A 14,394-nucleotide genomic window follows, 5' to 3' on the forward strand; every position below is an offset into this window, starting at 1 on the left:
AGGTACAGGGAGACAGTTCACTTGTGAGGGATGTAGATGGAAGATGACTATATTATGAAACAAACTTCTGTGTTGCATCTCATGTGGAACTAGAATTGCCCAATAGTCCCATTAAATTCAATTAAGCCGCACCAATTGCAAACACTCAAATATGTAAATTAGGGCTGTGAAATGATTAAAATTTTTAATCAAATTAATCACAGGTTTCTATGGATTAATCATGATTAATCACATTACCGATTTTCTCGGAATATTTTTGTGAAAACAAGATTTATGACATTTAACTTTTCTTTTGTGCTGCAACTCAGCAGTTCTTCAGCAGTTATCATTGCTTTTCCATATGGAACATTAATATAATCTTCATCCTAAACAATATTCGGGCTCCTTAGCCATTGTGTGGCTCAAATATCAGGGAATTGTTGGAATTTGGCGTTGTATCCATGTTGTTCGCTGCATTCTGGTGGCCTTTGGGGCCCGAAGTCGTTGATAGGAGCGGCCGACTGGAGATGGACAACATTGGTTACATTCTGTGACGCAAAGACATAGCTGAAGGTCCACCCCCAGGAAATGTTGGTTTAAGTAGATGTTGTTTCCTGCATTCTAGTGGATTTTTGGGTGGTATGCTAAAGATGTGCAATACCTGAACTTCTTCTGATTCATGTTCCTCTGATCATGACTTGTAGGGCCTTCTAGCCTTGAGCTGAACATTCAACCAGAAAACTATTGTTGTGCCTCAATGACCACAATATAGCCTAATTAATAGACCTTTGTTTAAGATTTGACCAATGTAGGTTGATTGACATTTTGATTACAATGGTTTTCAACTAATTCTGAACTGAAACCTAACCTATATTTTAAATAATTGTATTCTTAAGAGCAATTAATGATTTATGTTCGCCTCCCACCACACTTTCCATCAGACAAAAAAGTGCAACAAATAAAGTGCTTAAACAGTAGCCTTTTTAAGCAACACAATGGACCCTCTTCCCCAAAATAAAATTTGTCTGGAGCCGCAAAACATATTTGATAACAAAGCTAATAAAGTTTTATATAAAGTTATACTATACTAAACTATGGTTTGTTGCATTTATGAAATTATCGAACAACAATAAAGAAAACTTTTGACATTTGATTGATATTTTTACCTGTTACAACAAAGGAAAAACCAAACGCTTATGAAGAGAAGAAAATACACAGGCAAGTGTCGGCCTACTTTGAAATAAATTAAACACAGACCTTTGTAGGGTTATTTGAGTCCTCCCCGTATTTGTGGAAAATGTATGAAATAAGAAGTACCCTATTTTTAAATAAATAAAAACATATAGCTGCAGCCTAATAGCTTAAAAATATATATTTTAGTTGGCGAAATATTTAAACGAAAAGTGAGAGCAGGTCAGGCTGGAGGCGGACACAGAAACTGCAGCTCGGTAGAAACCAACTGCAGCTTCTGCTCTGATCAAGACGCTGAGCTCTGATCAGCTGAGACCAGAGAAACTCTGTGTTTTCACTGTTTCCACTGAGCAGCCGGTGAGTCAGTGACCAGCTCCTTCACGTGAAGGAGCTCTGGTCTTGTGTCTCTGAGCGAGTGCGCGGGGCGGGGGGCGGAGCCTCGGGACCGGTGCGCTATCTGGGGCACACACACACACACACACTCGCCCGCTCCTGGTACTTCATGACGGCCTGATACGATGATGTTTTAAAAAATGATCGTGACTTAGTCAACCACCAACATTTTCGTCTCGTGTCGTCAACAAGTTAAATAGATTTAGTCATGCGCTTCACTTCAAAGATCCAGTTTTTTTTTGGCGTGAGAAATTGGATGTGTGGCGTGAGTGCGTGTGAAAACATGCAAAAGCGTGTGTCACACGGCGGAAGCGTGAGAGTTGGCAGCTCTGGAATTATCCATGTTGTTTGTTTGTTTGAATGGCAGCTGCCGTCTGACTGCATTAGAGCGGCAACTAGTGCAGAGGCGGCGGAATTGGAAGGTCCTTCTGCGCATGCGTTAAATGCGTTAAAAAAAAAAAACCGAATTAATCCTGTAATTTAATCATAACGCGTTAACGCGTTATTTTTCACAGCTCTAATGTAAATCCATAAATTATTTTCTGAGAAATCAATGACAATGTTGAAAAATGCCTGAATTACCAATGTTAAGGAAGTGGAAAAATATTCAGGATCTGCCCCCTGATCTGCGACTACAATGTTCTTTCCTTTCCTTTTCCATATGGCATCCTTCCACCAAGTTTCGTCGTAATCCGTTTAGTAGTTTTTATGTAATCTTGATCACAGACAAACAAACAGATCAGTGTAAACATTCCCCCCTCAGTGTTGCTATATGCCAAACAGCAGAGAAGATCTTGTTTATTCACAGCGATACAGTTGGATCCATCATATCTCTTTTGACTAGATGTCCACTCAGTATGTAAACTTCATCATCTCTCTGTTAGAATCAAGGCTTTGGCTTTTTTATACTCCTTCACCACTTCCTGTTGCTGTTTCTGCTTATATTGTTATTTTGGCATCTAACATGGATGTGCTAAGCAAGACCACTGATTTGTAGTGTTACACACACACACACACACACACACACACACACACACGCAAAAACTTTCTTGGTGGTTCATACACAGTAGTTAAAATGTGTCCTCATTGTACTTTTATTTTATTTATTTTTATTGCTCTGTTTGCTTTGTGCAGGCTTTGGAGGAGGCCCAGATTGCCATCCAACAATTGTTTGGCAAAATCAAAGACATCAAGGACAAGGCAGAGAAGTCTGAACAAATGGTATGTACACACACACACACACACACATACAAACAAACACACACATACAAACACACACACACACACACACACATACACACACATCCACACACACACACACACACACACACACAGTGGCTTGTTGAAGCTTATCAGGGACATGAGACATTGGAGATACAACCTGGATCCTCCTGGTGTTACAATATAGGACAATGGGACAATTATTTAAAGTCAAGGTAATGCACCTTTCATGTGAAACTATGTGTGTGTGTTAGTGAGAGTCAGAGTAAGGCCGTTGGGCTGAGTGAGGAACTTTCCCTGTTATTATTTAACCTGCTCTGATTGTTTATTTCTTCACCAAATCTATACTATTATCCCCTACTATCCCCCCATGCTTGTTTCTCCTTCTTCGTGTTTCTCTGTAGACCAGCCTGTTTGACTTGTTCCTCTCCCTGCACAGGTTAAGGAGATTACGAGGGACATAAAGCAGTTGGACCATGCCAAGCGCCACCTAACTACATCCATCACCACCCTCAACCACCTGCACATGTTGGCGGGGGGTGTGGACTCTTTAGAGTGGGTTTAATCACGATTTGCACCAAAAGACTCCCACAGTTTACCCCTTAAGCTTATATGACTAGAGTAGTAGTTGTGAGATGGATAATTTTTTTTAGGTTCAAGTTTTAGTTGCTGCCAGTACAAGACAGATCTTGTTTTAGTATGTAAAGTGTAATAATTTATGTTGTGATTTGGGACTATCCAAATAAAAACTGAAATGAATCAAACTTTTACATAACATACAATTCACCAGCATAATTATGAGGATGAGTTTTATTGCAGTCTTATCGCAGACTGTTCATAAAGATAGACGACATAACGGCTTCCTACCAGTGAAGCCCGACTGTCTCGATGGCTAGCTGCAGCACAGGTCATATGGCTCCAAATTATGTCATAGATGGAAGATGGCAACATTAGTATCCAGAATATTTTGTTTAATTTCTTGACAGTGGGAGGATGAGCACAAGTTGTCCATCTTTATACTAGGTCTATGTCTGACCATTTTCAGTGATGTTGATAGAATCAGTGACCTGGTGATAAAGCTTCAGGAGAATATCTTGTGTAGATGGAGAGAAACAGAACCTGTGCAGATCCCACAAGGGCCTTAAGCATCTTAATATCTAAGATTCATATTCTTCTGTTCCCTATATTTGTATATGAAGCCAGTTTGAGATTTAGGAAGATACAGTTAGATGGATATTAGACCGTCCAGTCCAGTCAGATTCATTTATATAGCAAAATAAAAACAGGAGTTGAGCCAAAGGAAAGCAACAATAGTATAGATTAAAAAACAATGTAATATGTAAGGAGTATAATGTGTGTGTGTGTGTGTGGGGGGGTAAATGTCCAGAGAATATGAGTATCAATGCTTTTCCTTTTATAAAAATAATGGATTTAATTGACATGTGTGTTTTGTCCCAGAGCCATGACCAGAAAGAGGCAGTATGGTGAAGTTGCCAACTTGCTGCAGGGAGTGGTCAATGTGCTGGAACATTTCCACAAGTACATGGGCATTACCCAGATCAGACAGCTTTCTGAGAGGTAACACACACACACACACACACACACACACACACCAGTGATTGATGTGCTCACAAGGTTATTTCTTCTCATTTTTTCCTCAACTATACTTCCTTTGCGCATATCAGTTGCATTACAGCTATTCTTGGGTTTAGTGCCTTGCTCAAGCTGACTAATAGGAGCTCGTTCTCAGTAGCCAGTTCAGTTCTGGAACTCCCAATACAGCTGTAATATTCCACAACTCTTCAGCTGAACTGTTGAAAAGTGGTTACAGTATTTTGCTGGAGGTATTTTGCGTATTACATCCTGTTTATGCAGATATTCACACGCATGCACGCACAGGCCCACACATACAGGAACACAAAGGAAGGAAACACACTGAATAGGGTTGTGTTATGCCAGCAATTCTTCCATAGGCAGAGATTAGAGGCATAGTTTCTGAGGGTGTGTCTGCATCTCCATGTTTGTGCTTCTACTGGTGCATATGGAAGATGCTTTTATTACACTATGCACTTGAGATTGCTGTGCATGTTAAATAGTCCATATATATTAACAGTATATTTAGGTAACACACACCCACAACAATGTACATTATTTTATAGTTGTTTCTTTTTTATTCTACAAGACCACCAGAATCGGTTTGGGGCGTGTTGGCCAACTTGCTCTCAAGTTCAAAGAGGTGTTGGTCATCTAAAGCAAGAAGGGATCGACCTTCTGTTCTGTTTTGACTGAGGTGTGGCAGACAGAGTTCATACCAAATAACAGCTGCATGGAAGAAGTGACTGCTGGAGAAACAGATGATAGGAGAAACACAAGGAAGGGAAAGATATGAAGGCAGGGCAGACAGCTGGACACAAACCGTTAATAGAAAAAACGAACTACTTCTCTGTGAGAGACCTGGACTGACCTGACTCATCAGAGTAAGACACATAGGATCAGATGAGACAAATGCGAAGAGGAGCACTACATCCCACAATAATGGATATGAAGGGGTTGGAGTTTGGGACAGTATAAGATCATATGCAGAGTCTGGGAAATTACAGCAAGAGGAAAAAGTAACTTGACACTGTGACTTCTCCTGATCATTGCTTGATGTTTTTCTCACAGGCATAACTTCAATACTCCACTGTTAAACAGAGAGAAGCTGTGATTGGCTGTGTCTAGCGGCACCATTTACTCTGTATACAGTACATGTACATGAGTGGACAAAGTGCAGCCACTTATTAATTATAGTTAGATCTGCTGTTTGGTCTCATTCAGATATAACAGCTGTAGACACGAGATGATTCAATAAGAACGATTTGATCAATTTATCAGAGTGGGATGCAGCTGAAACAGGAGCTGCAGGGCAGGGGGTGTGGGATAAGAGATTCATACCCAGTAGTTCACAGAGAGAAGTGGATAGTTGGGTATTTAGTCCACAGTGAGTGTTTGTAATGACTGCTCTAAGCTCAGGTGGTATCCATCAGTGATACTATTCCTCCACCCTCGCCTGTTTATTCTGGACGACTGGAAGGACTTTTGGTGTTGTGTGTGTTTAACCCATCCCACATCTTACGAGTGTAGCAGACCATCTGAGGACTGGCTTCACTGTCATTCACTTACATGTTGAACACTATGAACACTTTGAGCTCACTGGTGTTGTATGAATCCTTACAGTAGTTCTCCCAAATCAAACACGGCCGCTGCCCACTCAACGGTGATGGCAACATGTGACCCCAAATCGTCGGCTCCCAAAATAAATAGCTAGCAATAAATAGGGAACAATGTTAAGTTCAGAGTTTTTATCTTTGTCCCTTTTTAGAGTGAAAGCAGCACAGAGTGAGTTGGGGACTCAGATCCTGGCAGATTTTGAAGAAGCCTTCCCCTCTCAGGGCTCCAAGGTACAAAAATGTATTAAATAAGAATCTAGATTTTCTTTCTTTATTTTTATTTTTTTTCTTGACAAATTCCTTCCTTTGTCCTGTTTATCTTTCAACTTTAAATCCTTATCACATCCATCCAGAGAACAGGTGGTCCAAGTAACGTGCTGAGAGATGCCTGCCTGGTGGCCAACGTGCTGGACCCGCGCATCAAACAAGAGATCATCAAAAAGTTCATCAGGCAGCACCTCTCAGAGTACCTGGTGCTCTTCCAGGAAAACCAAGATGTGAGTTAGAAATTGAATTCCATGAATTAGGAGATCATATTAGTTGCAGTAAATGTTTAATTCGAAAAGGAGGTATCTAGATATGTATGATAATGGCTCATTGGTTGCTCAGGTTGCTTGGCTGGACAAGATCGATCGCCGCTACGCCTGGATCAAACGGCAGCTGGTGGACTATGAGGAGAAATATGGACGCATGTTTCCTGAAGAATGGTGCATGACTGAGAGGATTGCTGTGGAGTTCTGTCACATCACCAGGTAAACACATCTACAACTTATAGGTTTAGGCTATGAATGATATGTTAGATGATTTATCTTTTTTAATGAATATTGTAAGGTTATTTCTGAAATTAAATTAAACAGACAGCATCTGAGAAATTGGTCTTTTCTGAATCGTGAAGTAAACCACACTGGTAAAATATGACCTGATTGGCATGACTCAGTGATTTGGTGCCACTTTCTGTGTAATTAACGTAGAGCAATGACCTAGTGTCCCCATTTCTCAATATTTTCCCTGCAGCTTCATGAGAGAAGAAAGTAGATTGGCATTTGCGCAATTCTCCAGGCTGCAACTATCAAGGAAAAACATCCAGTAGATTGTGGTGTCACTTGGAACCAGTCTGACAAGACATGTTTATGCCTAAAGAAAACTATACTATTTATAATTATGTGGAAAAGTTGGATGTGAAAGGGTAGAAATTGAAATGTGATAAGGTCAAACTGTCCATATTTATGTGTGTGTTTGTGTGTTCCTAAGGGTGGAGCTAGCCAAAGTGATGCGAACCCGAGCAAAGGAGATTGAGGTGAAACTGCTTCTTTTTGCCATTCAGAGAACCACCAACTTCGAGGGTTTGCTGGCCAAACGCTTCACAGGATCCACCTTGACTGACGTACCTGGAGTGAGAAACGCACACACACACACACACACAAAACAACAATAGATCTATTTACTCCCCAATTTTTGTTTAGGGTATCTGGATGATTCATTTTGGTTGCTTTTTAATTGTGTCATATCGGCTTTACCCGTGGCTTTGTCCATCCCTGCTATAACTATGGGGATAGTTAACGTATAACAAGGGAAACACACCCTGGTAGCCAGTCGGTTGTTTTTTCCCTTCTACTGTTTGTATCAAATGGTCATCATCGTAATGGATCACGATTATTCATTGCCGTTTGGCGTGTTTAACCTGAATAAAACGTTAACATGTTACCTCCTCGTGAACATGATTTGCTGCAGGTAGATTTTCATCGTCAAAGATGGAGAAGACTGCAACTCAACTCCCCCGCTCTGCTTCAGGACATAGTCAAACTAGGTCTTAAATTATCGTTTTGATTGAGAGATCTGTAGCGTAACTTATATATTGTAACTTCCCTGCAATCTGAAGGCACAGCTTCTCCCCCCCAAAAAATCCTGTCATATGGTTAAAGTTAAAGTAGGTGTTCGTGAGTGTATAATCTACATCTTCCTTCCCTCATCAAATTACATTCAGTTTTGCTTTGTGCTTTTAATTGTGCTACAATGAAACTTACACAAAACTGCTGATTTGTAGCAAGTTTCATGTAAGTGACGCTCACACAGGCTACTCTGGTGTCATAGCCTGAAGAGACCTTTCCATCCCACTCATGTTGGCATGTGTAGGTGGAAGCGATTCCCTCAGGATGGACAGATGATTAGTTTTGTTGAGGCACAGTCTAGGCCAATCATGTTTGGAAATGATAATATTTTGGCCAGACAGAGGCTCTTTTGTGTTGAGTTCAGTTTACACCCATGCCTGCTGGCCTCTGTAATTCAATCAGGGATTTGGTTGATTGGAATTTTATAACCGGAGTAGCAGGTTCATCCAAGGTGGTCATGAAATGGTCTACAAAAACATGGAAAGATGGAGATGAATCGATGGAGATCATTGTGGATAATCTTAGAAAAATTCTTAGTCACACTCAGGACTATTGTTACCATGGGATTTCTAAATGGCAGTTTGGCTCATTACAATTGAGCATTTCGGTGTTTATTTTTTACAGAAAAAGAGATCAGAAAGCCCTCTCGAACCTACCAACCCCTTCCTGGAGGAGGAGCCAGGTGAGGATGTGGATCTAGCCAAGGTAAGATGATCTGGACTGAACCAACCTCACCTTTTTGCAGCATAGAGACCATCAGTTGTCCTTAGATGTGGCAGTTTCTTCAGGGCAGTTTAACTATAAAGCAACGTGTCTCCTACACTGCTTTGTCTTGACGTTGACCTTTTGCTCACAGAATAGAAAGCAAAACATTAACCCACTGTTAATGTTAATGATTTAAACTCATCAGCTACAACTAGACCCTGTTGTTTCACTAACAGCCCATTTTTTTCTGCTCTCTCAGCCCAGGAAGCCCAAAGCTCCTGACAACCCTTTCCACGGCATTGTCTCCAAGTGTTTCGAACCTCATCTATATGTCTACATAGAGTCCCAGGACAAGTGAGCAACACACTCATACAACCAGACTAGACCCGAGTAGTGTTGTCGCACACAGAATCAGGAGCAGGTTGTGCGTTAACCTGGCACATACATTCCTTTTCCTTTTCCATTTCCTGCTCATCAATCAGATCCTCCTCCTCCGATTCTACTTCACTGCCTCCACTGTCTTTCCATCTCTTGTTCCTGCCCATGCCTCTGTCTCCACTGTGGCAGAAATGTTTTCCATTAGCTGTATGACCACAGACACTGAGAGAGAGAGGGGAAGGTTAAAGATTAAGTTCTGCCGTTGCAGATCTGCCTACTTTCATTCTCACCTCCTGAATTATAATTTTTTTTGTATCCCTCTTTGGTCTCTTTCTTACAGTAAAATCTTTGTTTCGTTCCTCCTCTCCATCTCCAATCTTTTCCTCTCTTTTTCCATTTTCCTCCTGCCTAATCTTTCACTTTGTCATCCTCTCGTCTTCGACCACCTTCCTTCGCCTCCCTTTCATCAGTCCCTCCCCTCCCACAATCCCGGTGATCACTCCTGAAACTGAACACAGTCCTGGTTCTGCTTTCTGCTTTGCTTGCATGCATTTACCCCCCCCAGCTCTTGGCTCGCTGGTGCGTAGAACACTGTTAGTTCGTCCAAGTGAACATGATTGACCTATTCTACAGCTACAACCTCATTTCACTTCTGTCCAAAGGCCTGAAACAGGCATGGCCAGATCAGCTCGTCCCTAGTGGGATCTAGCAGGAGAGAACAGTGGCCTGCTTGTTTTGTGTTTGGCTTCAGTTGCAATATTGAGTTGGCTCGGACCACCCCAACTAACCATGGACCTGTTGAATGTAGTACTGAGGATTTTGATATGCTTGAAATAGTTCCTCCTGTTTATCCATCTGGTTCAGTGTCTGTCTGCATGTTATTTTATCCTTTCATGTATTTATTGGGATTACACAGCAATCATGTGTTTTTAATGTTTAAATGTTTTGATTTCATTCATGTGCCCCTGATCCAACCATCCGTGTGTGTGCTTGTGCGTGTGAACCTGTGTGGGTTTGGCTGTACATTTTACGGGCATCTGCAGGAACCTAGGCGAGCTGATCGACCGGTTTGTGGCCGACTTCCGAGCACAAGGCCCACCCAAGGTGGGCACGGAGGAAGGCGGAGCGGTCCTGCCCAGCTGTGCTGACCTCTTTGTCTATTACAAGAAGTGCATGGTGCAGTGCTCACAGCTGAGCACCGGAGAACCAATGATCGCCCTCACAACTATCTTCCAGAAATTCCTGAGGGAGTACGCCTGGAAGATCCTCTCTGGAAACCTTCCAAAGTAAGATCAGTTCGGGTTTGGTTATTTATACAAAAAGTATTGTAATAGAATTATCATGTCGGGGAACTAGGGAAAACAATGGTTTTCACTTATTTTTTATTCTTCAATCGGAAAAGTTTTCTAAGAGACGATCAATGCAGAAACTATAATGGTCCTTGGTAGCAGGCATACCACGGTCCAACAGACCCCTTCAACTCTGTCAAGCTGCTCCAAATTGCACACACTCACTTTTGAAATGTTAGAGAAAGAGATTAACATTTCCCTTTGTTCATATCTGTGCCAAACTAAAATTGGCTCTTTCTTGGCCCATTTCCCATCCATCGACCAAGTTTCGTGCAAATCTGTCTCGTAGTTTTTGCATCATCTTGCTAACACACAAAAAAACAAACAAACAAACAAATTGACAGGGGCGAGAACATAACTTCCTTGGCGAGGGAATATAAGGTAAGCATTAGCATGACAGTGCTACAAGGTGCTGCATCAGTATTTACCCACTCCCATAATTGCTTCTAATGCTGCTTTGGAGCTATGTTGAACTAGCCTGACGTTGTCAGACTCACAATTCTAGTCAGAATGTGAGTCTGAGACTGCTCCATTGGGCTGGGATTATGGGGCGTGTTTCAACTGACCAGGAAGTAAAATTCTTCTTCGCTCAATTGGATAGACCTACAACCAATCAGAGCAACGTAGTATGTGACGTATGCTAAGCAACGCATTGTGAGTTATTTCTGAAACATGCTTCTGCGTTTTCACGGGCCCGTAAGCGCAAGAGCCCTTCCGGGTCCCTTACGTGCTTATGTATCCCTTATTACGTGCTGACGGGCGTCGCCCCACTTTTCTAAAATTTACGGCAAAGCTCCGCAAGCTCACGCAGCCCGCAAGGCTGTGATTGGTCTGCTCTACATCCCTTCTGGAGCTGCATTTCCGGTTTCATGCCCCATAATACAGGCAGAAACAACGGGAGATTTAGAAGAATGAATATGGACCAAATAGAAGAGCGTTTGGCAGAAGAGATCCGAAAGTATGTCCACTTGTATAACCCGTCACTGACTGGCGTATTTGTCCGCCTGAAAAAGGCTACAAGGAGCCGCAGTAGCTATGTAAATAAACAATCGATGAAGAAGAAAGAAGGCGTCTCTCAGGTCGTCTTCGACAAAAAGCATTACTCCGCCTAGTGTTCTGGCGCGGAATTGCTTTGTAAGACGCGCAACGGTTGGGGAAGCATGAATGACAACGAGTCTTGCGCCACAGCGGCGTGAAAAGTTTCAGGCTTAACGCCGGGTTCACACCGGACGCGGTGCTCTGGCATCGCCTCCACGTTCTGTGTTCCTCTTTCAAAATGAATGCGCTGTCGATGTCTTCTAAAACAGACTCAATGGCAGCATCTCAGCTCGCCAGCGGCAGGCATGTTTGTTGAAAACAAATTCAACCCAAGGGCACTTTGATGACGTGGTTGATTACGTTACCGTTGATCATCTGTCAATCATCGTATAAAGCCCGCCCTGACAATCTGATTGGCCCGGTCGGGCCATAATTTTTCCTCAACGGAGCGACTCCAGACCGAACTGCCCGACCAAAAATGTTGTGGGCGGGGCTAAGTTCGTCTGGCATCCAGGCTAATGTTGAACCAGTGTGGAGTCAAAGTTCAAATTTTCAACATATTCTGTGATAAAGCTAAAATTTATAATAAATTGACTCTTCCAACACTAATATTTCGTGATGCCATAGACCTCCATTTCTTTCTGAAAAGTATTGAATCAGTCCAACAAAGATTGTGCAGCTGAAACAAATTCTCACTAACATTCACATGCTAGTATTTCTAGTGTTTTGATATTTTCCATCAGAGTGAATCATTAGATTTTCCGGTAACACAAACACAGATTTATTTAAGACCAACTTTTCACAAACAAGCATGTCACACCCTTATTTGTTCTTTCCCCTGCTCTGGTAATGGGGCTGTTGAGGAGAGTTGTTTGAGACATAATGTCTTTAGTGCTGCTTGGTTTGATGGATTGGGATGGCACGATACGAGGGATCTGGAGCTGGTTATGTTGTGGCCAAGCCTAATAGGCTACCAGCAAAAACATCTCTGGCTCATTGGCCACATTAGAACTCATCACTGGCTGTGAGACAGAGGCGTGCTCTGTTTCTGTGTCAGATATGCATGCATGCTAATGACACACTTGCGTTTACTGACTAATGTATACCACATTCTGAGCTGTAAACAGACACTCAGTCGAAGATGCAGTTCAATACTTTGCAACTACTTACACTTACAAAAGGCATGTGAACACACTTGTTCAATATGGAGCGCTTGTGAACTGGGTGTGTGAGGTTTTGAAAGAGGCCCCTAGAAGGAGCTTTTTGTTTAACCACGTCTCTGTTATGATGTTTAATTAATGACTGGGTCGTCACTGAAACCTAATTGGTTCAGCACCCTGATACTCGCGTTCGCTTGTTTATCGCTTTCTAAAATGTTTTTCCTCATCTGTGGTTTAATGAATTTTGTTAATGCTTACAACAAAGGGGGTCCACATCAGCCAGTCTTAGGAATAACAACACAACATTGTGTAATTGATCTCAGCTGAGGGTGGTGATTGCAGGGTAATGATACAATACTACTTATGATGCACTGCCCACAATAACAATAATATCTCAATACAGCAATTCTCTGATAATCTATATAATTGCAGTTATATAACAACACATCAGGACATTTGTCTAACTGAAGAAGAATACAAAATACCCCTTAAGATAGCAGACTGCCGATTATTTAAGTTTTGATCAGGTCAGATTTGTTTGAGTTAATATACATGTAAAATATTTTTGGCATAATTTACAGATCTATTCTTATAATTTATTTATTACGCAGCAAAAGGCTGGGTTGGAACTGAACTTGATCCCTTCTGCAGCAGCTGCAGCATCTGACCTTTTTTTCTTTCTGTTTATGGAACATGTTTCTTTCACTTAACCACAGCTCATGTTCTCATTCTCTTGTTGCTCCAGGTCCAGCAGTAGCAGTGGGGGTCTCACTATCAGCAGTCTGCTGAAGGAGAAGGAATTTTCAGATGCTTCAAAGTTCACTGTAGATGAGCTCTGTCTGATCTGTAGCATCCTCAGCACTGCAGAGTACTGTTTGGCTACCACACAACAGGCATGTACACACACACACACACACAATCACACACACGCACACACACCCACACACGTATCGAAAATTTTTGTCTATAATTTATCCTAATGGCAGTGACAATATAAGGCGATATCATGAAAGTAATAATAGACTTCTGACTTATAGAAACAGTTAAGGAATTAACTGTGACAGTTAAAATTAAAATTTAAGTCAGTGTTTTGAAAATACATCAAAACTTCTTTTTTTTTTTTTGTTGTTGTTATGTTTGTTTGTTTTCAAGTTGGAAGAGAAACTAAAGGAAAAGGTAGATAAAGTCCTGGTGGAGAGAATTAACTTGACTGGAGAGATGGATACATTCAGCACGTGAGTGACACTTACAGACAGCTACTTTTTTTCTCCCTCTATTATGTCAAGAGTATGTGGTAATTGTGTGAGTTATGTTTTTCAGTGTGATCTCAAACAGTATTCAGCTGATAGTTCAAGATCTGGACTCTGCCTGTGACCCTGCTCTCACTGCTATGAGCAAGGTGAGACACATTCACACACTCTTCTTCATGTTCTTAAGATGTTGGAATCTAAGGCTAGGCCTGAGGCAACTTGTTTTTGGTTCAAACTATACTGAAAAGTCAGAAGGGCCTGAAACCAGCAAGAAGATGTCATAACGCTGCTTTTCTGTCAGTCATCATTAAGAAACCTGAGAATTTCCACATCAAAAATGTCTGTGTTTTTAATGGATTGACACATGAGCCTGACGATAAACAATAGCATATTATCTCTGATGCTAAAGCTTTTCTGTCCTTCATCTCTCTGCTCAGATGCCGTGGCAGAGTGTGGAGCATGTGGGTGACCAGAGTCCTTACGTGACGTCAATCATCATGCACATTAAACAAAATGTGCCAATCATCAGAGACAATCTGGCGTCCACCCGCAAATACTTCACACAGTTCTGCATCAAGTTCACAAAGTACTACACATTTATATACACACTTTTTATACTGGCATACTCTTGA

General features: G+C 41.6%; 1 protein-coding gene across 1 annotated transcript in view; it reads left to right on the forward strand.

Annotated features, from left to right (window-relative positions):
• vps53 (VPS53 subunit of GARP complex) overlaps positions 1–14,394 on the forward strand; it is a 28,258-nt gene that overhangs the window by 7,137 nt on the left and 6,727 nt on the right. The window contains exons 5-18 of the mRNA XM_053422640.1: positions 2,698–2,784; positions 3,224–3,339; positions 4,243–4,362; positions 6,146–6,224; positions 6,347–6,490; positions 6,603–6,745; positions 7,245–7,386; positions 8,507–8,587; positions 8,847–8,941; positions 10,009–10,251; positions 13,258–13,405; positions 13,665–13,747; positions 13,833–13,911; positions 14,200–14,348. Of these exons, the coding sequence (XP_053278615.1) occupies positions 2,698–2,784; positions 3,224–3,339; positions 4,243–4,362; positions 6,146–6,224; positions 6,347–6,490; positions 6,603–6,745; positions 7,245–7,386; positions 8,507–8,587; positions 8,847–8,941; positions 10,009–10,251; positions 13,258–13,405; positions 13,665–13,747; positions 13,833–13,911; positions 14,200–14,348 (1,709 nt within the window). The remainder of the gene's footprint in view (positions 1–2,697; positions 2,785–3,223; positions 3,340–4,242; positions 4,363–6,145; positions 6,225–6,346; positions 6,491–6,602; positions 6,746–7,244; positions 7,387–8,506; positions 8,588–8,846; positions 8,942–10,008; positions 10,252–13,257; positions 13,406–13,664; positions 13,748–13,832; positions 13,912–14,199; positions 14,349–14,394) is intronic.

Source organism: Pleuronectes platessa, chromosome 5 (genome assembly GCF_947347685.1).
Source record: "Pleuronectes platessa chromosome 5, fPlePla1.1, whole genome shotgun sequence".
Classification (NCBI taxonomy): Eukaryota; Metazoa; Chordata; class Actinopteri; order Pleuronectiformes; family Pleuronectidae; genus Pleuronectes; species Pleuronectes platessa.